Source organism: Pseudophryne corroboree, chromosome 2 (assembly GCF_028390025.1).
Source record: "Pseudophryne corroboree isolate aPseCor3 chromosome 2, aPseCor3.hap2, whole genome shotgun sequence".
Classification (NCBI taxonomy): domain Eukaryota; kingdom Metazoa; phylum Chordata; class Amphibia; order Anura; family Myobatrachidae; genus Pseudophryne; species Pseudophryne corroboree.
Window position 1 is genome coordinate 161,852,590 of NC_086445.1, and position 20,428 is coordinate 161,873,017.

General features: G+C 48.0%; 1 protein-coding gene across 1 annotated transcript in view; it reads left to right on the forward strand.

The window, feature by feature from the left end:
- Positions 1-19,916, forward strand: part of CKAP2 (cytoskeleton associated protein 2) — a 112,726-nt gene extending 92,810 nt beyond the window's left edge. Inside the window, exon 9 of the mRNA XM_063951918.1 lies at positions 18,273-19,916. Coding sequence (XP_063807988.1) covers positions 18,273-18,558 — 286 coding nt within the window. The 3' untranslated portion in view covers positions 18,559-19,916. The remainder of the gene's footprint in view (positions 1-18,272) is intronic.
- Positions 19,917-20,428: the final 512 nt, after the last annotated feature.

Consider the following 20,428-nt stretch of genomic DNA (forward strand, 5'->3'; position numbering starts at 1 on the left):
TGGATGCAGAGAAGGCCTTTGATCGTTTAAACTGGTCTTATATGCGAGAAGTCCTAGCCAAATTCGGCCTGCGAGATCGCATTCTCTCCTCGATACTAGCCCTGTATAGCTCTCCGATGGCCCGGGTATTCAGTAATGGTTTTTTATCCCACCCTTTTCCAATCTACAATGGCACCCGCCAAGGCTGCCCCCTCTCCCCTCTTATATTCGTGCTAGCCATTGAACCACTGGCAGCTAGGCTACGAGCGGACCCACAGTTCCCTGGACTCCGATTAGGCACCACATCACATAAACTATGTCTGTTCGCAGACGATGTTCTCCTATTCGTAACAGACCCAGCCACAACTCTCCCTCATCTGCATACTGTTTTAGACAGCTACTCTGCAGCATCGTATTACAGGTTGAGTCTCCCTTATCCAAAATGCTTGGGACCAGAGGTATTTTGGATATGGGATTTTTCCGTATTTTGGAATAATTGCATACCATAATGAGATATCATGGTGATGGGACCTAAATCTAAGCACAGAATGCATTTATGTTACATATACACCTTATACACACAGCCTGAAGGTTATTTTAGCCAATATTTTTTATAACTTTGTGCATTAAACAAAGTGTGTCTACATTCACACAATTCATTTATGTTTCATATACACCTTATACACACAGCCTGAAGGTCATTTAATACAATATTTTTAATAACTTTGTGTATTAAACAAAGTTTGTGTACATTGAACCATCAAAAAACAAAGGTTTCACTATCTCACTCTCACTCAAAAAAGTCCGTATTTCGGAATATTCCGTATTTCTGAATATTTGGATATGGGATACTCAACCTGTATAAACTAAATGCCTCTAAGACGGATGCTCTGCCCATTAACCTCTCTAACTCCTTGCCCCTATTACGCACTAAGTATCCGTATAACTGGAAAACATCCTCGATACGATACCTGGGTATTCTGATTCCCCCATCTACCTCCTCTGTATTTGATGTCAATCTCCCTCCTCTGCTGTCCTCCCTCCAGATGTTCACCAAATCATGGCTCAACTATGAAGTTTCTTGGTTGGGCCGTCTGGCCGCCTTTAAAATGTCGCTGCTCCCTAAGTTAATGTTCTTGTTCCGAACTATCCCTTTTATCTTCCCTAAAAAGTACCTAGATAAGGCCACTACAATCCTCACTAACTATATATGGTCTTCGCGCCCGCCTAAACTTGCTCGCGCAAGGATGTCTCTACCAAGGAGAGCCGGTGGCCTAGATATGCCCAATTTATCACTGTACCAAGAGGCCTCCCTTCTTGCCCAGATTAAAGAATTTTACAAAGATGTATGTCCGGAGTGGACGTGTCTGGAGGAGGCAGCCTGCCCCCGTTTTCCCCTGAAGGATCTTTTTTGGATTCCTAGGCCCTTACGCCCACAGTGCTTAAATATCCTCCCCTCTACCCGTGCCACACTCCAGATTTGGGACAAACTGACTGCGGCCATATCCCCTTCCTATCATAATCTCTCTGATTTCGCTACGAACGGTAGCCGCTCTAGTCCCTAATCTTGGCCTGGCGGGCTGGAGGTCCAGAGGGATAGAGGTCCTGGGGGACTTGTTTAATGGGTTCGTATTCGCCTCTTTTGCTGATATCCAGAGACGCTTCTCGTTACCAGACACTGAGAGGCTTCGATATTATCAAATACAGCACTGGTGGACCAGCCTCCACCTCTCCCCCTCCCTACCATCACATGATATCCTGCAAGTCACAGGCCGATTTTCTAACGCTACTTCCAGAGGGGAGATTTCCTTCTGGTATAAAACATTACTCTCACTACTCCCTGTTGCTAAATCTAGAGCCCAAGTCAGGTGGGAGGCGGATGTGGGATGTGTTCTCCAAGATTCTCAGTGGCAACACATTTTTATGTCATCCTTCACTATGTCTAAATGCCTGAATCACTCCGAAATGCACGTTAAGCTACTCCATAGACTGTACCTCACACCGGAAAGGCTACATACGATCTGGCCGGCATGTTCGAAGTTTTGTTGGCGCCTATGCGGAGAGGTGGGCCACCTCTTCCATATTTTTTGGTCTTGCCCCCATATCCAAGGGTACTGGACAGAGATATTCGGCCTTATCAACAAAGTCCTGAACCTCGACCTCTCCCCCTCCCCGCTTATAGCTCTATTGAATATATACCCGCGAAGCATGGGGGTACATATGTACTAGGCCACATCTGCCTCGCCGCACGTGTGGCTTTAGCCCAAAACTGGAAACAACCCACACCGCCTCCAGTGTTGAAGGTAATACACAAAATACAGCTGCACTTCTCGATGGAGACTGAACACATCCCATACTCCTTCACTGCTAAATCTCCATTCGTGCGCTGGATGCCTTGGCATCTATTTATCACGGAGGGTGAGGGTGCTGCATTGATACTACCTCCCCGAACCCCTGTACAATCACCCCCCAGCACATCGGCTGATGTGGCCCCATCCCCCCCCCCCCCTAAAAAAAGCAAGGACCCACTATTTGTATTTGTGTTATATTTACTTCAAGCCCATTGCTGCCCTACCACCTCCATTAATTATTTTTTTTTGTTTGCCTTACAATGTATTGGTGTGATCGATTTTGAATTGTCTGCATATGTCTGTTAAAGCGTTTTCTCATATGTGTATGTACCTACTTCCCCCCCTCCCTTCCTTTTTCCTTTTTGTACCCCTGTTTGCAATGCAAAAAAATTTCAATAAAAAACTATTGATGAAAAAGAGAGGGGGGGGCACATAATTAGGCGCAAAAATCAATATAAACAGCGGCTACTGGGTAAACATTAAGTTACTGTGTTATTCCTGGATTATATAGCGCTGGGGTGTGTGCTGGCATTCTCTCTCTCTCTCTTCTCTCTCTCTTCTCTCTCTCTCTCTCTCTCTCTCTCTCTCTCTCTCTCTCTCTCTCTCTCTCTCTCTCTCTCTCTCTCTCTCTCTCTCTCTCTCTCTCTCTCTCTCCAAAGGGCCTTGTGGGGGAACTGTTTTCAAAAAGAGCATTCCCTGTGTGTGTGGTGTCGGTACGCTTGTGTCGACATGTTTGACGAGGAAGGCTATGTGGAAACAGAGCAGGACCAAATGAATGTGGTGTCTCCGCCGACACCTGATTGGATGGATATGTGGAAGGTTTTAAATGATAATGTTAATTCCTTGCATAAAAGGTTGGATAAAACTGAAACCTTAGGACAGTCAGGGTCTCAGCCCGTACCTGATCCTATGTCGCAGAGGCCGTCGGGGTCTCGGAAGCGCCCACTATCCCAAATTGTTGACACAGATACCGACATGGATTCTGACTCCAGTGTCGATTACGATGATGCAAAGTTACAGCCTAAATTGGCTAAATCCATCCGTTATATGATTATAGCAATTAAGGATGTGTTGCACATCACAGAGGAAACCCCAGTCCCTGACAAGAGGGTTCATATGTATGGGGAAAAAAGGCAGGTGGTGACCTTTCCCCCTTCACACGAGCTAAATGAGTTATGTGATAAGGCTTGGGAATCTCCAGATAAAAAACTGCAGATTTCCAAACGGATTTTATGGCGTACCCCTCCCCGCCAATGGACAGGTTACGCTGGGAATCCTCCCCTAGGGTGGACAAAGCTTTAACACGCTTATCCAAGAGGGTAGCCCTGCCGTCACAGGATACGGCCACCCTCAAAGATGCTGCGGATAGAAAGCAAGCGGGTACCCTGAAGTCCATTTATACGCATTCAGGTACCTTACTGAGGCCAGCGATCGCGTTGGCCTGGGTGTGTAGTGCTGTAGCAGCATGGACAGACACCCTGTCTGAGGAACTTAATACCTTAGACAAGGATACTATATTAATGACCCTGGGGCATATAAAAGACGCTGTCCTATATATAGAGATGCTCAAAGAGACATTAGTCTACTGGGTTCTAGAATAAATGCTATGTCGATTTCTGCCAGTAGGGTCCTGTGGACTCGGCAATGGACAGGTGATGCCGACTCAAAAAGGCACATGGAGGTTTTGCCTTACAAGGGTGAGGAATTGTTTGGGGAGGGTCTCTCGGACCTGGTCTCCACAGCTACTGCTGGAAAGTCAAATTTTTTGCCATATGTTTCCTCACAACCTAAGAAAGCACCGTATTACCAAATGCAGTCCTTTCGATCACAAAGAGGCAAGAAAGTCCGAGGTGCGTCCTTTCTTGCCAGGGGCAGAGGAAAGAAGCTGCACAACACAGCTAGTTCCCAGGAACAGAAGTCCTCCCCGGCTTCCGCAAAATCCACCGCATGATGCTGGGGCTCCACAGGCGGAGCTAGGCCCGGTGGGGGTGCGTCTCCGAAATTTCAGCCACAAGTGGGTTCACTCCCAGTTGGATCCCTGGGCAATAGATATTGTGTCTCAGGGATACAAGCTGGAATTCGAAGAGATGCCCCCTCACCGATACCTCAAATCGGCCCTGCCAGCTTCCCCCCACGAGAGGGAAACAGTGTTAACTGCAATTCACAAATTGTATCTTCAACAGGTGGTGGTCAAGGTTCCCCTCCTTCAACAAGGAAGGGGTTATTTCTCTGACGTCCTAGTGGATGCTGGGAACTCCGTAAGGACCATGGGGAATAGCGGCTCCGCAGGAGACTGGGCACAAAAGTAAAGCTTTAGGACTACCTGGTGTGCACTGGCTCCTCCCCCTATGACCCTCCTCCAAGCCTCAGTTAGATTTTTGTGCCCGGCCGAGAAGGGTGCACACTAGGGGCTCTCCTGAGCTTCTTAGTGAAAGTTTAGTTTTAGGTTTTTTATTTTCAGTGAGACCTGCTGGCAACAGGCTCACTGCATCGAGGGACTAAGGGGAGAAGAAGCGAACCTGCCTGCTTGCAGCCAGCTTAGGCTTCTTAGGCTACTGGACACCATTAGCTCCAGAGGGACCGAACACAGGCCCAGCCTCGGAGCTCGGTCCCAGAGCCGTGCCGCCGGCCCCCTTACAGAGCCAGAAGCAAGAAGAGGTCCGGAAAAATCGGCGGCAGAAGACATCAGTCTTCAACAAGGTAGCGCACAGCACTGCAGCTGTGCGCCATTGTTACTCAGGCACACTTCACACTTCGGTCACTGAGGGTGCAGGGCGCTAGGGGGGGGGGCGCCCTGAGCAGCAATGTAAACACCTTGGCTGGCATAAATACACCACATATAACCCCCAGGGCTATATGGATGTATTTTAACCCCTGCCAGAACTCACCAAAAAGCGGGAGAAAAGGCCGCCGAGAAGGGGGCGGAGCCTATCTCCTCAGCACACGGGCGCCATTTTCCATCACAGCTCCGCTGGAAGGACGTCTCCCTGACTCTCCCCTGCAGTCCTGCACTACAGAAAAGGGTAAAAAAGAGAGGGGGGCACTAATTTGGCGCAGTTTTGATACTAACAGCAGCTATAAAGGGAAAAGCACATTTTATAGTGGTATTCCTGTCTATATATAGCGCTCTGGTGTGTGCTGGCATACTCTCCCTCTGTCTCCCCAAAGGGCTAGTGGGGTCCTGTCCTCTATCAGAGCATTCCCTGTGTGTGTCGGTACGATTGTGTCGACATGTTTGAGGAGGAAAATGAGATGGAGGCGGAGCAATTGCCTATTATACAGTTGTCACCCCCTAGGGAGTCGACACCTGAGTGGATGAGCTTATGGAAGGAATTGCGTGACAGTGTCAGCTCTTTACGACAGACAGTTGACGACATGAGACAGCCGGCTACTCAGCTTGTGCCTGTCCAGGGGTCTCAAACGCCATCAGGGGTTTTAAAACGCCCGTTACCTCAAATGACAGACACGGATACTGACTCCAGTGTCGATGATGAGGAGACAAACGTGACTTCCACTAGGGCCACACGTTACATGATTGAAGCAATGAAAAATGTATTGCATATCTCTGATAATACAAGTACCACTAAAAAGGGTATTATGTTTGGTGAGAAAAAACTGCCTGTAGTTTTTCCTGTATCCGAGGAATTAAATGAAGTGTGTGATGAGGCGTGGGTTTCCCCCGATAAAAAACTGATAATTCCTAAAAGGTTATTGGCATCGTACCCTTTCCCGCCAGAGGATAGGGCACGTTGGGAAACACCCCCTAGGGTGGATAAAGCGCTCACACGCTTGTCTAAACAGGTAGCACTACCCTCTCCTGATACGGCCGCCCTAAAGGAACCTGCCGATAGAAAGCTGGAGAATATCCTAAAATGTATATACACTCACACGGGTGTTATACTGCGACCAGCAATCGCCTCAGCCTGGATGTGCAGTGCGGGCCTGGCGTGGTCGGATTCCCTGACTGAAAATATTGATACCCTAGATAGGGACAGTATATTACTGACTATAGAGCATTTGAAGGATGCATTTCTATATATGCGTGATGCACAGAGGGATATTTGCCGACTGGCATCAAGAGTTAGCGCGCTGTCCATTTCTGCAAGAAGAGGTTTATGGACGCGGCAGTGGTCAGGTGATGCGGATTCTAAAAGGCACATGGAAGTATTGCCTTATAAGGGGGAGGAGTTATTTGGGGTAGGTCTATCAGACCTGGTAGCCACGGCAACTGCTGGAAAATCCAAATTTTTACCCCAGGTAGCTTCTCAACCTAAGAAGACGCCGTATTATCAGGCGCAGTCCTTTCGGCCCCATAAGGGCAAGCGGGCAAAAGGCGCCTCATTTCTGCCCCGTGGCAGAGGGAGAGGAAAAAGGCTGCAACAAACAGCCAGTTCCCAGGAACAAAAGCCCTCTCCCGCCTCCGCAAAGTCCTCAGCATGACGCTGGGGCTTTACAAGCGGACTCAGGCACGGTGGGGGCCCGTCTCAAGAAGTTCAGTGCGCAGTGGGCCCACTCGCAAGTGGACCCCTGGATCCTTCAGGTGGTATCTCAGGGGTACAAATTGGAATTCGAGACGTCTCCCCCTCGCCGTTTTCTAAAGTCTGCTTTACCGACGTCTCCCTCAGACAGGGAGGCAGTATTGGAAGCCATTCACAAGCTATATTCCCAGCAGGTGATAATCAAGGTACCCCTCCTACAACAGGGAAAGGGGTACTATTCCACACTATTTGTGGTACCGAAGCCGGACGGCTCGGTGAGACCAATTTTAAACCTAAAATCCTTGAACACTTACATACAAAGGTTCAAATTCAAGATGGAGTCACTCAGAGCAGTGATTGCAAACCTGGAAGAAGGGGACTATATGGTGTCTCTGGACATCAAAGATGCTTACCTACATGTCCCAATTTACCCTTCTCACCAAGGGTACCTCAGGTTTGTGGTACAGAACTGTCACTATCAGTTTCAGACGCTGCCGTTTGGATTGTCCACGGCACCCCGGGTCTTTACCAAGGTAATGGCCGAAATGATGATACTCCTTCGAAGGAAGGGAGTTTTAGTTATCCCTTACTTGGACTATCTCCTGATAAGGGCAAGATCCAGGGAACAGTTGGAAGTCGGAGTAGCACTATCTCAGATAGTGCTGCGCCAGCACGGTTGGATTCTCAATATTCCAAAATCGCAGCTGATCCCAACGACACGACTTCTATTCCTAGGGATGATCCTGGACACAGTCCAGAAAAAGGTGTTTCTCCCGGAGGAGAAAGCCAGGGAGTTATCCGAACTAGTCAGAAATCTCCTAAAACCAGGCCAAGTCTCAGTGCATCAATGCACAAGGGTCCTGGGAAAGATGGTGGCTTCTTACGAAGCAATCCCATTCGGCAGATTCCACGCAAGAACCTTCCAGGGGGATCTGCTAGACAAATGGTCCGGGTCGCATCTTCAGATGCATCAGCGGATAATCTTGTCACCAAGGACAAGGGTGTCTCTCCTGTGGTGGTTGCAGAGTGCTCATCTCCTAGAGGGCCGCAGATTTGGCATTCAGGACTGGGTCCTGGTGACCACGGATGCCAGCCTGAGAGGCTGGGGAGCAGTCACACAGGGAAGAAATTTCCAGGGCTTGTGGTCAAGCCTGGAGACATCACTTCACATAAATATCCTGGAGCGAAGGGCCATCTACAATGCTCTAAGCCTAGCAAGACCTCTGCTTCAAGGTCAGCCGGTGCTGATCCAGTCAGACAACATCACGGCAGGAGGGCAATGGCAGAAGTTGCAAGGATTCTTCGCTGGGCGGAAAATCATGTGATAGCACTGTCAGCAGTGTTCATTCCGGGAGTGGACAACTGGGAAGCAGACTTCCTCAGCAGACACGACCTCCACCCGGGAGAGTGGGGACTTCACCCAGAAGTCTTCCACATGATTGTGAACCGTTGGGAAAAACCAAAGGTGGACATGATGGCGTCCCGCCTCAACAAAAAACTAGACAGGTATTGCGCCAGGTCAAGGGACCCTCAGGCAATAGCTGTGGACGCTCTGGTAACACCGTGGGTGTACCAGTCAGTGTATGTGTTCCCTCCTCTGCCTCTCATACCCAAGGTTCTGAGAATCATAAGAAGGAGAGGAGTAAGGACTATACTCGTGGCTCCGGATTGGCCAAGAAGGACTTGGTACCCGGAACTTCAAGAGATGCTCACAGAGGACCCGTGGCCTCTACCTCTAAGAAGGGACCTGCTCCAGCAGGGACCCTGTCTGTTCCAAGACTTACCGCGGCTGCGTTTGACGGCATGGCGGTTGAACGCTGAATCCTGAAGGAAAAAGGCATTCCGGATGAAGTCATCCCTACCCTGATCAAAGCCAGGAAGGATGTAACCGTACAGCATTATCACCGTATTTGGCGTAAATATGTTGCGTGGTGCGAGGCCAGGAAGGCCCCTACAGAGGAATTTCAACTAGGTCGTTTCCTGCATTTCCTGCAAACAGGACTGTCTATGGGCCTAAAATTAGGGTCCATTAAGGTTCAAATTTCGGCCCTGTCGATTTTCTTCCAGAAAGAACTGGCTTCAGTTCCGGAAGTTCAGACGTTTGTCAAGGGGGTACTGCATATACAGCCTCCTTTTGTGCCTCCAGTGGCACCTTGGGATCTCAATGTAGTTTTGGGGTTCCTAAAATCACATTGGTTTGAACCACTCACCACTGTGGACTTAAAATATCTCACATGGAAAGTGGTAATGCTGTTGGCCCTGGCTTCAGCCAGGCGTGTCTCAGAATTGGCGGCTTTATCCTATAAAAGCCCTTACCTAATTTTTCATACGGACAGGGCAGAATTGAGGACTCGTCCTCATTTTCTCCCTAAGGTGGTTTCAGCGTTTCACTTGAACCAGCCTATTGTGGTGCCTGCGGCTACTAGGGACTTGGAGGACTCCAAGTTGCTGGACGTAGTCAGGGCCCTGAAAATATGTTTCCAGGACGGCTGGAGTCAGAAAATCTGACTCGCTGTTTATCCTGTATGCACCCAACAAGCTGGGTGCTCCTGCTTCTAAGCAGACTATTGCTCGTTGGATTTGTAGCACAATTCAGCTTGCACATTCTGTGGCAGGCCTGCCACAGCCAAAATCTGTAAAAGCCCATTCCACAAGGAAGGTGGGCTCATCTTGGGCGGCTGCCCGAGGGGTGTCGGCTTTACAACTTTGCCGAGCAGCTACTTGGTCAGGGGCAAACACGTTTGCAAAATTTTACAAATTTGATACCCTGGCTGAGGAGGACCTGGAGTTCTCTCATTCGGTGCTGCAGAGTCATCCGCACTCTCCCGCCCGTTTGGGAGCTTTGGTATAATCCCCATGGTCCTTACGGAGTTCCCAGCATCCACTAGGACGTCAGAGAAAATAAGAATTTACTTACCGATAATTCTATTTCTCGTAGTCCGTAGTGGATGCTGGGTGCCCATCCCAAGTGCGGATTGTCTGCAATACTTGTACATAGTTATTGTTACAAACAAATCGGGTTGTTTATTGTTGGAAGCCATCTTTTCAGAGGCTCCTACGGTTATCATACTGTTAACTGGGTTCAGATCACGAGTTGTACGGTGTGATTGGTGTGGCTGGTATGAGTCTTACCCGGGATTCAAGATCCTTCCTTATTATGTACGCTCGTCCGGGCACAGTATCCTAACTGAGGCTTGGAGGAGGGTCATAGGGGGAGGAGCCAGTGCACACCAGGTAGTCCTAAAGCTTTACTTTTGTGCCCAGTCTCCTGCGGAGCCGCTATTCCCCATGGTCCTTACGGAGTTCCCAGCATCCACTACGGACTACGAGAAATAGAATTATCGGTAAGTAAATTCTTATTTATTCGACCATGTTTGTAGTACCGAAACCGGACTGTTCGGTCAGACCCATATTGAATTTAAAATCCAAGTTCAAGATGGAATCGCTCAGAGCGGTCATCGCAAGCCTGGAAGGGGGGGATTTTATGGTGTCTCTGGACATAAAGGATGCATACCTTCATGTCCCCATTTATCCACCTCATCAGGCGTACCTCAGATTTGTGGTACAGGATTGTCATTACCAATTTCAGACGTTATCGTTTGGTCTCTCCACGGCACTGAGAATATTTACCAAGGTAATGGCGGAAATGATGGTACTCCTGCGGAAGCAAGGGGTCACAATTATCCCATACTTGGACGATCTCCTCATAAAAGCGAGGTCAAGAGAGCAGTTGCTGATCAGCGTAGCACGCTCTCTGGAAGTGTTACGACAACACGGCTGGATTCTAAGTATTCCAAAGTCGCAGTTGATTCCTACGACTCGTCTGCCTTTCCTGGGTATGATTCTAGATACAGACCAGAAAAGGGTTTATCTCCCGATGGAGAAAGCTCAGGAACTCATGGCACTGGTCAGGAACCTATTAAAACCAAAACAGGTGTCCGTGCATCACTGCACTCGTGTCCTGGGAAAGATGGTGGCATCATACGAGGCCATTCCCTTCGGCAGGTTCCATGCGAGTACCTTTCAATGGGATTTGCTGGACAAATGGTCCGGATCACATCATCAGACCCGTGGCCTCTGCCTCTAAGACAGGACTTGTTGCAACAGGGGCCCTGTCTGTTCCAAGACTTACCGCGGCTGCGTTTGACGGCATGGTGGTTGAACGCCGGATCCTAGCAGAAAAAGGCATTCCGGATGAGGTTATTCCTACGCTGATAAAGGCTAGGAAGGACATGATGGCTCAACATTATCCCCGTATATGGCGAAAATATGTTGCTTGGTGTGAGGCTAGGAATGCCCCTACGGAGGAATTCCAGCTAGGCCGTTTCCTTCACTTCCTACAGTCGGGAGTGACTTTGGGCCTAAAATTGGGTTCCATTAAGGTCCAGATTTCGGCCCTGTTCATTTTCTTTCAAAAAGAACTGGCTTCTCTACCTGAGGTTCAGACGTTTGTAAAGGGAGTGCTGCATATTCAGCCCCCTTTTGTGCCTCCAGTGGCACCTTGGGATCTTAACGTGGTGTTGAGTTTCCTGAAATCACACTGGTTTGAACCACTTAAAACCGTGGAGTTAAAATATCTCACGTGGAAGGTGGTCATGCTATTAGCCTTGGCTTCGGCTAGGCGTGTGTCAGAATTAGCGGCTTTGTCACATAAAAGCCCTTATCTGGTTTTCCATATGGATAGAGCAGAATTGCGGACCCGTCCACAATTTCTGCCAAAAGTGGTGTCATCTTTTCATATGAACCAACCTATTGTGGTGCCTGTGGCTACTCGTGACTTGGAGGATTCCGAGTTACTGGATGTGGTCAGGGCTTTGAAGGTTTATGTAGCCAGAACGGCTAGAGTCAGGAAAACTGAGTCGCTGTTTATCCTGTATGCATTCAACAAGCTGGGTGCTCCTGCTTCAAAGCAAACTATTGCTCGCTGGATCTGTAACCAGTTCAGCAGGCTCATTCTGCGGCTGGATTGCCGCTGCCAAAATCGGTAAAAGCCCATTCCACAAGGAAGGTGGGCTCTTCTTGGGCGGCTGCCCGAGGGGTCTCGGCATTACAGCTTTGCCGAGCGGCTACTTGGTCAGGTTCAAACACTTTTGCAAAGTTCTACAAGTTTGATACCCTGGCTGAGGAGGACCTTGTGTTTGCACAATCGGTGCTTCAGAGTCGTCCGCACTCTCCCGCCCGTTTGGGAGCTTTGGTATAATCCCCATGGTCCTTACGGAGTCCCCAGCATCCACTAGGACGTTCGAGAAAATAAGATTTTACTAACCGGTAAATCTGTTTCTCGTAGTCCGTAGTGGATGCTGGGCGCCCGTCCCAAGTGCGGACTTCTTCTGCAATGCTTGTATATAGTTATTGCTTAAATAAGGGTTATGTTATAGTTGCATCAGGGTTGAACTGATGCTCTGTTGTTCATACTGTTAACTGGGTAAGGTTATCACAAGTTATACGGTGTGGCTGGTATGTATCTTGCCCTGGATTATCAAAATCCTTTCCTTGTACGGTCAGCTCTTCCGGGCACAGTTTCTCTAACAGGTCTGGAGGAGGGACATAGAGGGAGGAGCCAGAGCACACCAGAATATAAATTCTTTCTTAAAGTGCCCATGTCTCCTGCGGAGCCAGTCTGTTCCCCATGGTCCTTACGGAGTTCCCAGCATCCACTACGGACTACGAAAAATAGATTTACCGGTAAGTAAAATCTTATTTTCTCTGACGTCCTAGTGGATGCTGGGGACTCCGTAAGGACCATGGGGAATAGCGGCTCCGCAGGAGACTGGGCACAGCTAAGAAAGATTTAGGACTACCTGGTGTGCACTGGCTCCTCCCACTATGACCCTCCTCCAGATCTCAGTTAGAATCCTGTGCCCGGCTGAGCTGGATGCACACTAGGGGCTCTCCTGAGCTCCTAGAGAGAGAGTATATTTTAGGTTTTTTATTTTACAGTGAGATCTGCTGGCAACAGACTCACTGCAGCGAGGGACTAAGGGGAGAAGAAGCGAACCTACCTAACTGGTGGTAGCTTGGGCTTCTTAGGCTACTGGGCACCATTAGCTCCAGAGGGATCGACCGCATGGAACCAGCCATTGATGTTCGGTCCCAGAGCCGCGCCGCCGGCCCCCTTACAGAGCCAGAAGCAAGAAGAGTCTGGAAAATTGGCGGCAGAAGACATCCGTCTTCACCAAGGCAGCGCACAGCACTGCAGCTGTGCGCCATTGCTCCTCATACACACTCCGGTCACTGAGGGTGCAGGGCGCTGGGGGGGGGCGCTCTGAGCAGCAATAAAAACACCTTGGCTGGCAAATATATCACAATATATAGCCCCAGAGGCTATATATGTGATAAATACACCTGCCAGAATCCATAAAAAAGCGGGAGAAAAGTCAGCGAAAAAGGGGCGGAGCTATCTCCCTCAGCACACTGGCGCCATTTTCTCTTCACAGTGCAGCTGGAAGACAGCTCCCCAGGCTCTCCCCTGTAGTTTTCAGGCTCAAAGGGTTAAAAAGAGGGGGGGGCACTAAATTTAGGCGCAATATTGTTTATACAAGCAGCTATTGGGGGAAAAATCACTCAGTTATAGTGTTAATCCCTGCATTATATAGCGCTCTGGTGTGTGCTGGCATACTCTCTCTGTCTCCCCAAAGGACTTTGTGGGGTCCTGTCCTCAGTCAGAGCATTCCCTGTGTGTGCTGTGTGTCGACATGTCGGATGAGGAAGGTTACGTGGAGGTGGAGCAGAGGCCGATAAATGGGATGTCGTCCCCTGTGGGGCCGACACCAGAGTGGATGGATAGGTGGAAGGTATTAACCGACAATGTCAACTCCTTACAAGGCTGGATGACGTAAAACCGCTGTGGGACTGCCGGCTTCTCAGCCCGCGCCTGCCCAGGCGTCTCAAAGGCCATCAGGGGCTCAAAAAAGCGCCCGTTACCTCAGATGGCAGACACAGATGTCGACACGGAGTCTGACTCCAGTGTCGACGAGGTTGAGACATATACACAATCCACTAGGAACATACGTTACATGATCTCGGCAATGAAAAATGTGTTACGCATTTCTGACATGAACCCAAGTACCACATAAAAGGGGTTTTATTTTTGGGGAGAAAAAGCAGCCAGTGTTTTGTTCCCCCATCAGATGAATGAATGAAGTGTGTAAAGTAGCGTGGGTTCCCCCAATAAGAAACTGGTAATTTCTAAAAAGTTACTGATGGCGTACCCTTTCCCGCCAGAGGATAGGTGAGATATCCCTTAGGGTGGATAAGGCGCTCACACGTTTGTCAAAAAAGGTGGCACTGCCGTCTTAGGATACGGCCACCTTGAAGGCGCCTGCTGATAAAAAACAGGAGGCTATCCTGAAGTCTGTATGAGACCTGCAATTGCCTCAGCATAAATAGTGCTGCTGCAGCGTGGTCTGATACCCTGTCAGATAATATTAATACTCTAAGACAGGGATAATAGTTTGCTAACATAGAGCATATTAAAGACGTCGTCTTATATATAAAGGATGCACAGAGGGATATTTGCCGGCTGGCATCCAGAATAAATGCAATGTCCATTCTGCCAGGAGGGTATTAGAAACCCGGCAGTGGATAGGTGATGCTGCCTATAAAAGGCACATGGAGATTCTGCCTTTATAAGGGTGAGGATTTGTTTGGGGATGGTCTCTGAGACCTCGTATCCACAGCAACAGCTGGGAAGAAAAAATTTTTACCTCAGGTTTCCTCACAGCTTAAGAAAGCACCGTATTTTCAGGTACAGTCCTTTCGGCTTCAGAAAAGCAAGCGGGTCAAAGGCGCTTCCTTTCTGCACAGAGACAAGGGAAGAAGGAAAAAGCTGCACCAGCAGCCAGTTCCCAGGATCAAAAATCTTCCCCCGCTTCCTCTGAGTCCACCGCTTGACGTTGGGGCTCCACAGGTGGAGACAGGTGCGGTAGGGGCGCGTCTCGGGAACTTCAGGGACCAGTGGGTTTGCCCACAGGTGGATCCCTAGGTTCTGCAAATAGTATCACAGGGATACAGGCTGGAGTTTGAGGCGACTCCCCCTCGCCGTTACCTCACCTCAGCCTTGCCTGCTGCCCTCGGAGAAAGGTAGTACTGGCGGCAATTCACAAGCTGCACTTCCAGCAGGTGAAATCAAGGTACCCCTCCTTCAACAAGGCCGGGGTTACTATTCCAAAATGTTGTGGTACCGAAACCAGACGGTTCGGTGAGACCCATTCTAAAATTGAAAGCCTTGAACACTTATATACAAAGGTTCAAGTTCGAAATGGAATCGCTCAGGGCGATTATTGCAAGCATGGAGAATTTCATGGTATCACTGGACATCAAGGATGCTTACCTGCATGTCCCTATTTACCCTCTTCACCAGGAGTACCTCAAAATTGTGGCACAGGATTGTCATTACCAATTCCAGACGTTGCCGTTGGTCTGTCCCCGGCACCAAGGTATTTACCAAGGTAATGGCCGAAATAATTATCCCGTACTTGGACGATCTCCTTATAAAGGCGAGGTCCAGGGAGCAGTTGTTCGGCGGAGTAGCACTATCTCGGGAAGTGCTACAACAGCTTGGCTGGATTCTGAATATCCAAAGTCGCAGCTGGTTCCTACGACGCGTCTACTGTTCCTGAGTATGGTTCTGGACACAGAACAGGATAAAAAGGGTTTCTCCCGGAGGAGAAGTCCAAGGAGTTGTCGTCTCTAGACAGAGACCTCCTAATACGTATACAGGTGTCGGTGCATCAATGCACGCGAGCCCTGGGAAGGATGGTAGCTTCTTACGAAGAAATTCCATTCGCCAGGTCCCATACAAGGATTTTCCAGTGGGATCTGTTGGACATGTGGTCCGGGTCGCATCTTCAGATGCATCGGCGGATAACCCTGTCTCCAGGGGCCAGGGTGTCGCTGTTGTGGTGGCTGCAGAGTGCTCATCTTCTAGGGGGCCGCAGATTCGGCATACAGGACTGGGTCCTGGTGACCACGGATGCCAGCCTTCGAGGCTGGGGGGTAGTCACACAGGGAAGAAACTTCCAAGGCTATGGAAAAGTCAGGAGACTTCCCTACACATAAATATTCTGGAACTAAGGGCCATTTACAATGCCCTAAGTCAGGCTAGACCTCTGCTTCAACACCGGCCGGTGCTGATCCAGTCAGACAACATCACGGCGGTCGCTCATGTAAACGACAGGGCGGCACAAGAAGCAGGATGGCGATGGCAGAAGCCACAAGGATTCTCCGATGGGCGGAAAATCATGTGTTAGCACTGTCAGCAGTGTTCATTCCCGGAGTGGACAACTGAGAAGCAGACTTTCTCAGAAGACACGACCTCCACCCGGGAGAATGGGGACTTCATCCAGAAGTTTTCCAAATGATTGTACACCGTTGGGAAAGGCCACAGGTGGACATGATGGCGTCCCGCCTCAACTAAAAGTTACAAAGATATTGCGCCAGGTCAAGGACCCTCAGGCGATAGCTGTGGACGCTCTGGTAACACCGTGGGTGAACCAGTTGGTGTATGTGTTCCCTTCTCTGCCACTCTTACCCAGGGTAATGAGAATAATAAGGAGAGGAGTAAGAACTATACTCATTGTTCCGGGTGGGCCAAGAAGAGCTTGGTAACCAGAACTCCAAGAAATGATCTCAGAGGACCCATGGCCTCTGCCGCTCAGACAGGACCTGCTGCAGCAGGGGGCCTGTCTGTTCCAAGACGTACCGCGGCTGCGTTGGACGGCATGGCTGTTGAACGCCGGATCCTGAAGGAAAAGGGTATTCCGGAGGAAGTTATCCCTACGCTATTTAAAGCTAGGAAAGAAGTGAACGCTAACCATTATCACCGCATATGGCGGAAATATGTTGCGTACTGTGAGGCCAGGAAGGCCCCAAAGGAGAAATTTCAGCTAGGTCGATTTCTGCACTTCCTACAGTCAGAGGTGACTATGGGCCTACAATTGGGTTCCATTAAGGTCCAGATTTCGGCTCTATCGATTTTCTTCCAAAATGGAACTGGCTTCACTGCCTGAAGTTCAGACTTTTGTTAAGGGAGGGCTGCATAGTCGTTTGTGCCTCCAGTGGCACCGTGGGATCTCAACGTGGTGTTGGATTTCCTGAAGTCGCATTGGGTTGAGCCACTTAAATCCGTGGAGCTATAATACCTCACGTGGAAAGTGGTCATTCTGTGGGCCTTGGCGTCGGCCAGGCGTGTATCAGAATTGACAAAAGCCCTTATCTGTATTTTATATGGGAAAGGCAAAATTGAGGACTCGTTCCCAATTCCTTCCTAAGGTGGTATCCGTTTTTCATGTGAACCAACCTATTGTGGTGCCTGCGGCTACTTGGGACTTGGAGGATTCCAAGTTACTGGACGTAGTCAGGGCCCTGAAAAGTATATGTTTCCAGGACAGCTGGAGTCAGGAAGACTGACTCGCTATTTATCCTGTATGCACCCAACAAGCTGGGTGCTCCTGCTTCTAAGCAGACGATTGCTCGCTGGATCTGTAGCACGATTCAACTTGCACATTCTGCGGCTGGACTGCCGCACCCTAAATCTGTAAAAGCCCATTCCACGAGGAAAGTGGGCTCTTCTTGGGCGGCTGCCCGAGAGGTCTCGGCTTTACAACTTTGCCGAGCTGCTACTTGGTCAGGGGCAAACACGTTTGCAAAATTCTACAAATTTGATACCCTGGCTGAGGGGGACCTTGAGTTCTCTCATTTGGTGCTGCAGAGTCATCCGCACTCTCCTGCCCGTTTGGGAGCTTTGGTATAATCCCCATGGTCCTTACGGAGTCCCCAGCATCCACTAGGACGTCAGAGAAAATAAGATTTTACTCACCGGTAAATCTATTTCTCGTAGTCCGTAGTGGATGCTGGGCGCCCGTCCCAAGTGCGGACTGTCTGCAATACTTGTATATAGTTATCATTAACTAAAAGGGTTATTGTTGAGCCATCTGTTGAGAGGCTCTGTTATGTTCATACTGTTAACTGGGTATCATATCACGAGTTATACGGTGCGATTGGTGTGGCTGGTATGAGTCTTACCCGGGATTCAAAATCCTTCCTTATTGTGTCAGCTCTTCCGGGCACAGTATCCTAACTGAGGTCTGGAGGTGGGTCATAGTGGGAGGAGCCAGTGCACACCAGGTAGTCCTAAATCTTTCTTAGCTGTGCCCAGTCTCCTGCGGAGCCGCTATTCCCCATGGTCCTTACGGAGTCCCCAGCATCCACTACGGACTACGAGAAATAGATTTACCGGTGAGTAAAATCTTATTTTCAGACTGTATAAACCAACAAATGTACTCGTATTGCCATAAGTAAAAATGGGTGCTGGATAAATTATTTTATTTATTGCGCAACGTGCAAACAGTTGGTTAAGCTAGTTCAGCTCTAAATTAGAATTTAGTTTTTCTGTCATTTACATTAAGATACTAGATATCTGCTTTACAAGCCTTCTTTTAATGGATTTCTTTGCGTCATTCAGAATGAAGAAGCTACAGATGAATGAAGGAGATTCCAGCATCAAGAGTTACAAATTTCTAACTCCTGTCAGGCGCTCCTGCCGCCTTGAGCACAAATCCCACACATTACCAGACATGCTGAAAGACCACGATCCGTGTGTTGCTGGTATTTCCCAGCTTGAAGAGCTAGAGGACCCAGCAGAGGGCTATCCGAACGCATATATCTTCCGAAAAAACAATGCACTCAAAGAAATTACTGCAAAAAGTGCCACAAAAAAACAAAAACCACGTACACACAAGATAGACTGACTAACTTTGGGCCTTTTTATGGCACTTATCTCAGTTGTTTCAAATTTACTTTTGGATATATACACAACACTCTAACAACTGTCATGTCTGTTTATACTCTATATTATATATGTACCGCAGAAATGTATTCAAGTCGACCAGTCACTTGTTCACAGTAGAGGCAACCATTTTGTGGTCTGAACCAATATTCAGTCTATCAATTGCAGTGTTCACAAAATGGCTGCCTGCATTACAGTATGTGTGCAAGGGTCTGATACTAATTCACCTTTTATGGTTTTTGTTTTTTTTATTTAAATGTTTTACCTTATACCATACATTTGAAATCTCAAGCTAAAGTATACATGTTTATAATGGAAGTAGACATTTCATAAGCTGAAACAGTTTACATCTTGTCAGTGCTGCCCTTTGCCTCCTGTTCCTAAGTTAGGTGTCTGGTCTTGGTGAATTGACAAGCTGGTTATTGTTTTGGCCTGCAAAAATATGGCCTCCTCCACAGGATTCTGGCAGTAGGCACACTTCATATGTTGGCCAAAATACTAATGTACGCAAGCACTTATATCTTGTTAAAGACAATTGGTACTATCCATATTTTAAAACTATATTTCAGGCTGGCTCTAGATTTTAAAATGCTGGTGCTCATTTTTAAGATTTAATTTGGGGAGTTCCAATAGATTAACTTTCCGGTTGGGTACAAAATATTAATACAGATAATAGCTGACTTCTCCATGCTTAATCCGCTTTTAAAATAGGCCAAGTGGTCTGCAGGGACCTGGACTGTATTGAAAACATTGGGGCAGCTGTATTAAGCCTGGCGAAGTGATAAAGCAGTGGTAAGTGCAAGGTGATAACGCACCAGCCAATCAACTCCTGTCCTTTTTTTCAAACCTGTAATAATTGGCTGGTGTGTTATCACCTTCCACTTATCACTGCTTTATCACTTCTACAGGCTTATACATCTGCCCCACAATTCTTTAATTTTCCCTTGACTCAATGTTGTACATTATGAAGCTGGTAGGATCCTGGGAGCTATGTTAAAGGGGCATTAAGCACCAATTCCAGCAGAACCCATTTGATTAGGAATAAGACAGCTATGCAGAAGTTTATATCCTCCATCTGCATAAATATTGTATGCAGCTGGTGACAGGACTATTTCTTATGAATATATCTCAGACTGCTTGTTTTTAATGTGTATATAATAAAAGCAGCTTAGTATTTTTAATTATATTTGTTTATATCCTTCTTTCCAGTACTGTTGGTACACTAAAACAGTGATTGCAGCTGCATAAACACCATTGTCTTCAAAAGCCTTCAGATATGCCTAAAATGACAGTACAAATAAAGGAACAACTGCAACTGGCTGTGAAGTGTCTGCATCATTTTTCAGTTCTTTCCAGAAGGGTAATTCCCTGTGAATGTGGTTTCAGAGAGAAGTAATGTGTGACATTGTATGCCACATCTATATGATGTTATTATGCTCTTTCCCATTAGTAATGGATGTTAACTGCCTTGAAAATAGTATGGGTCATTTCTTATGTGCTCCTTCCACCTGCATGTTGTAACAATTAGGTTGTGTTTTGGTCCTGCAGTATATCAATAAACCATTATTATGTGTTACTGCGTTAGGTAAAGGAAATCCTAGTTATTGCATAAAACGGTTTAACAGAGAATTTATAGATAATATATTCATTATGATATGCTCTGATGTCACAGAATGGGTTGTTACCTCTATGTTGCAGGAAATATTTGTAAGGCAGAGGTTCCCATACTGCCCTCAAGGCACTCTAACAGGTCAGGTTTTAAGGATATCCATGCTTGAGCACAGTGAACTTAATTAGTGCCTCCAGTCAACTTGATTTACCTGTCTATGCTC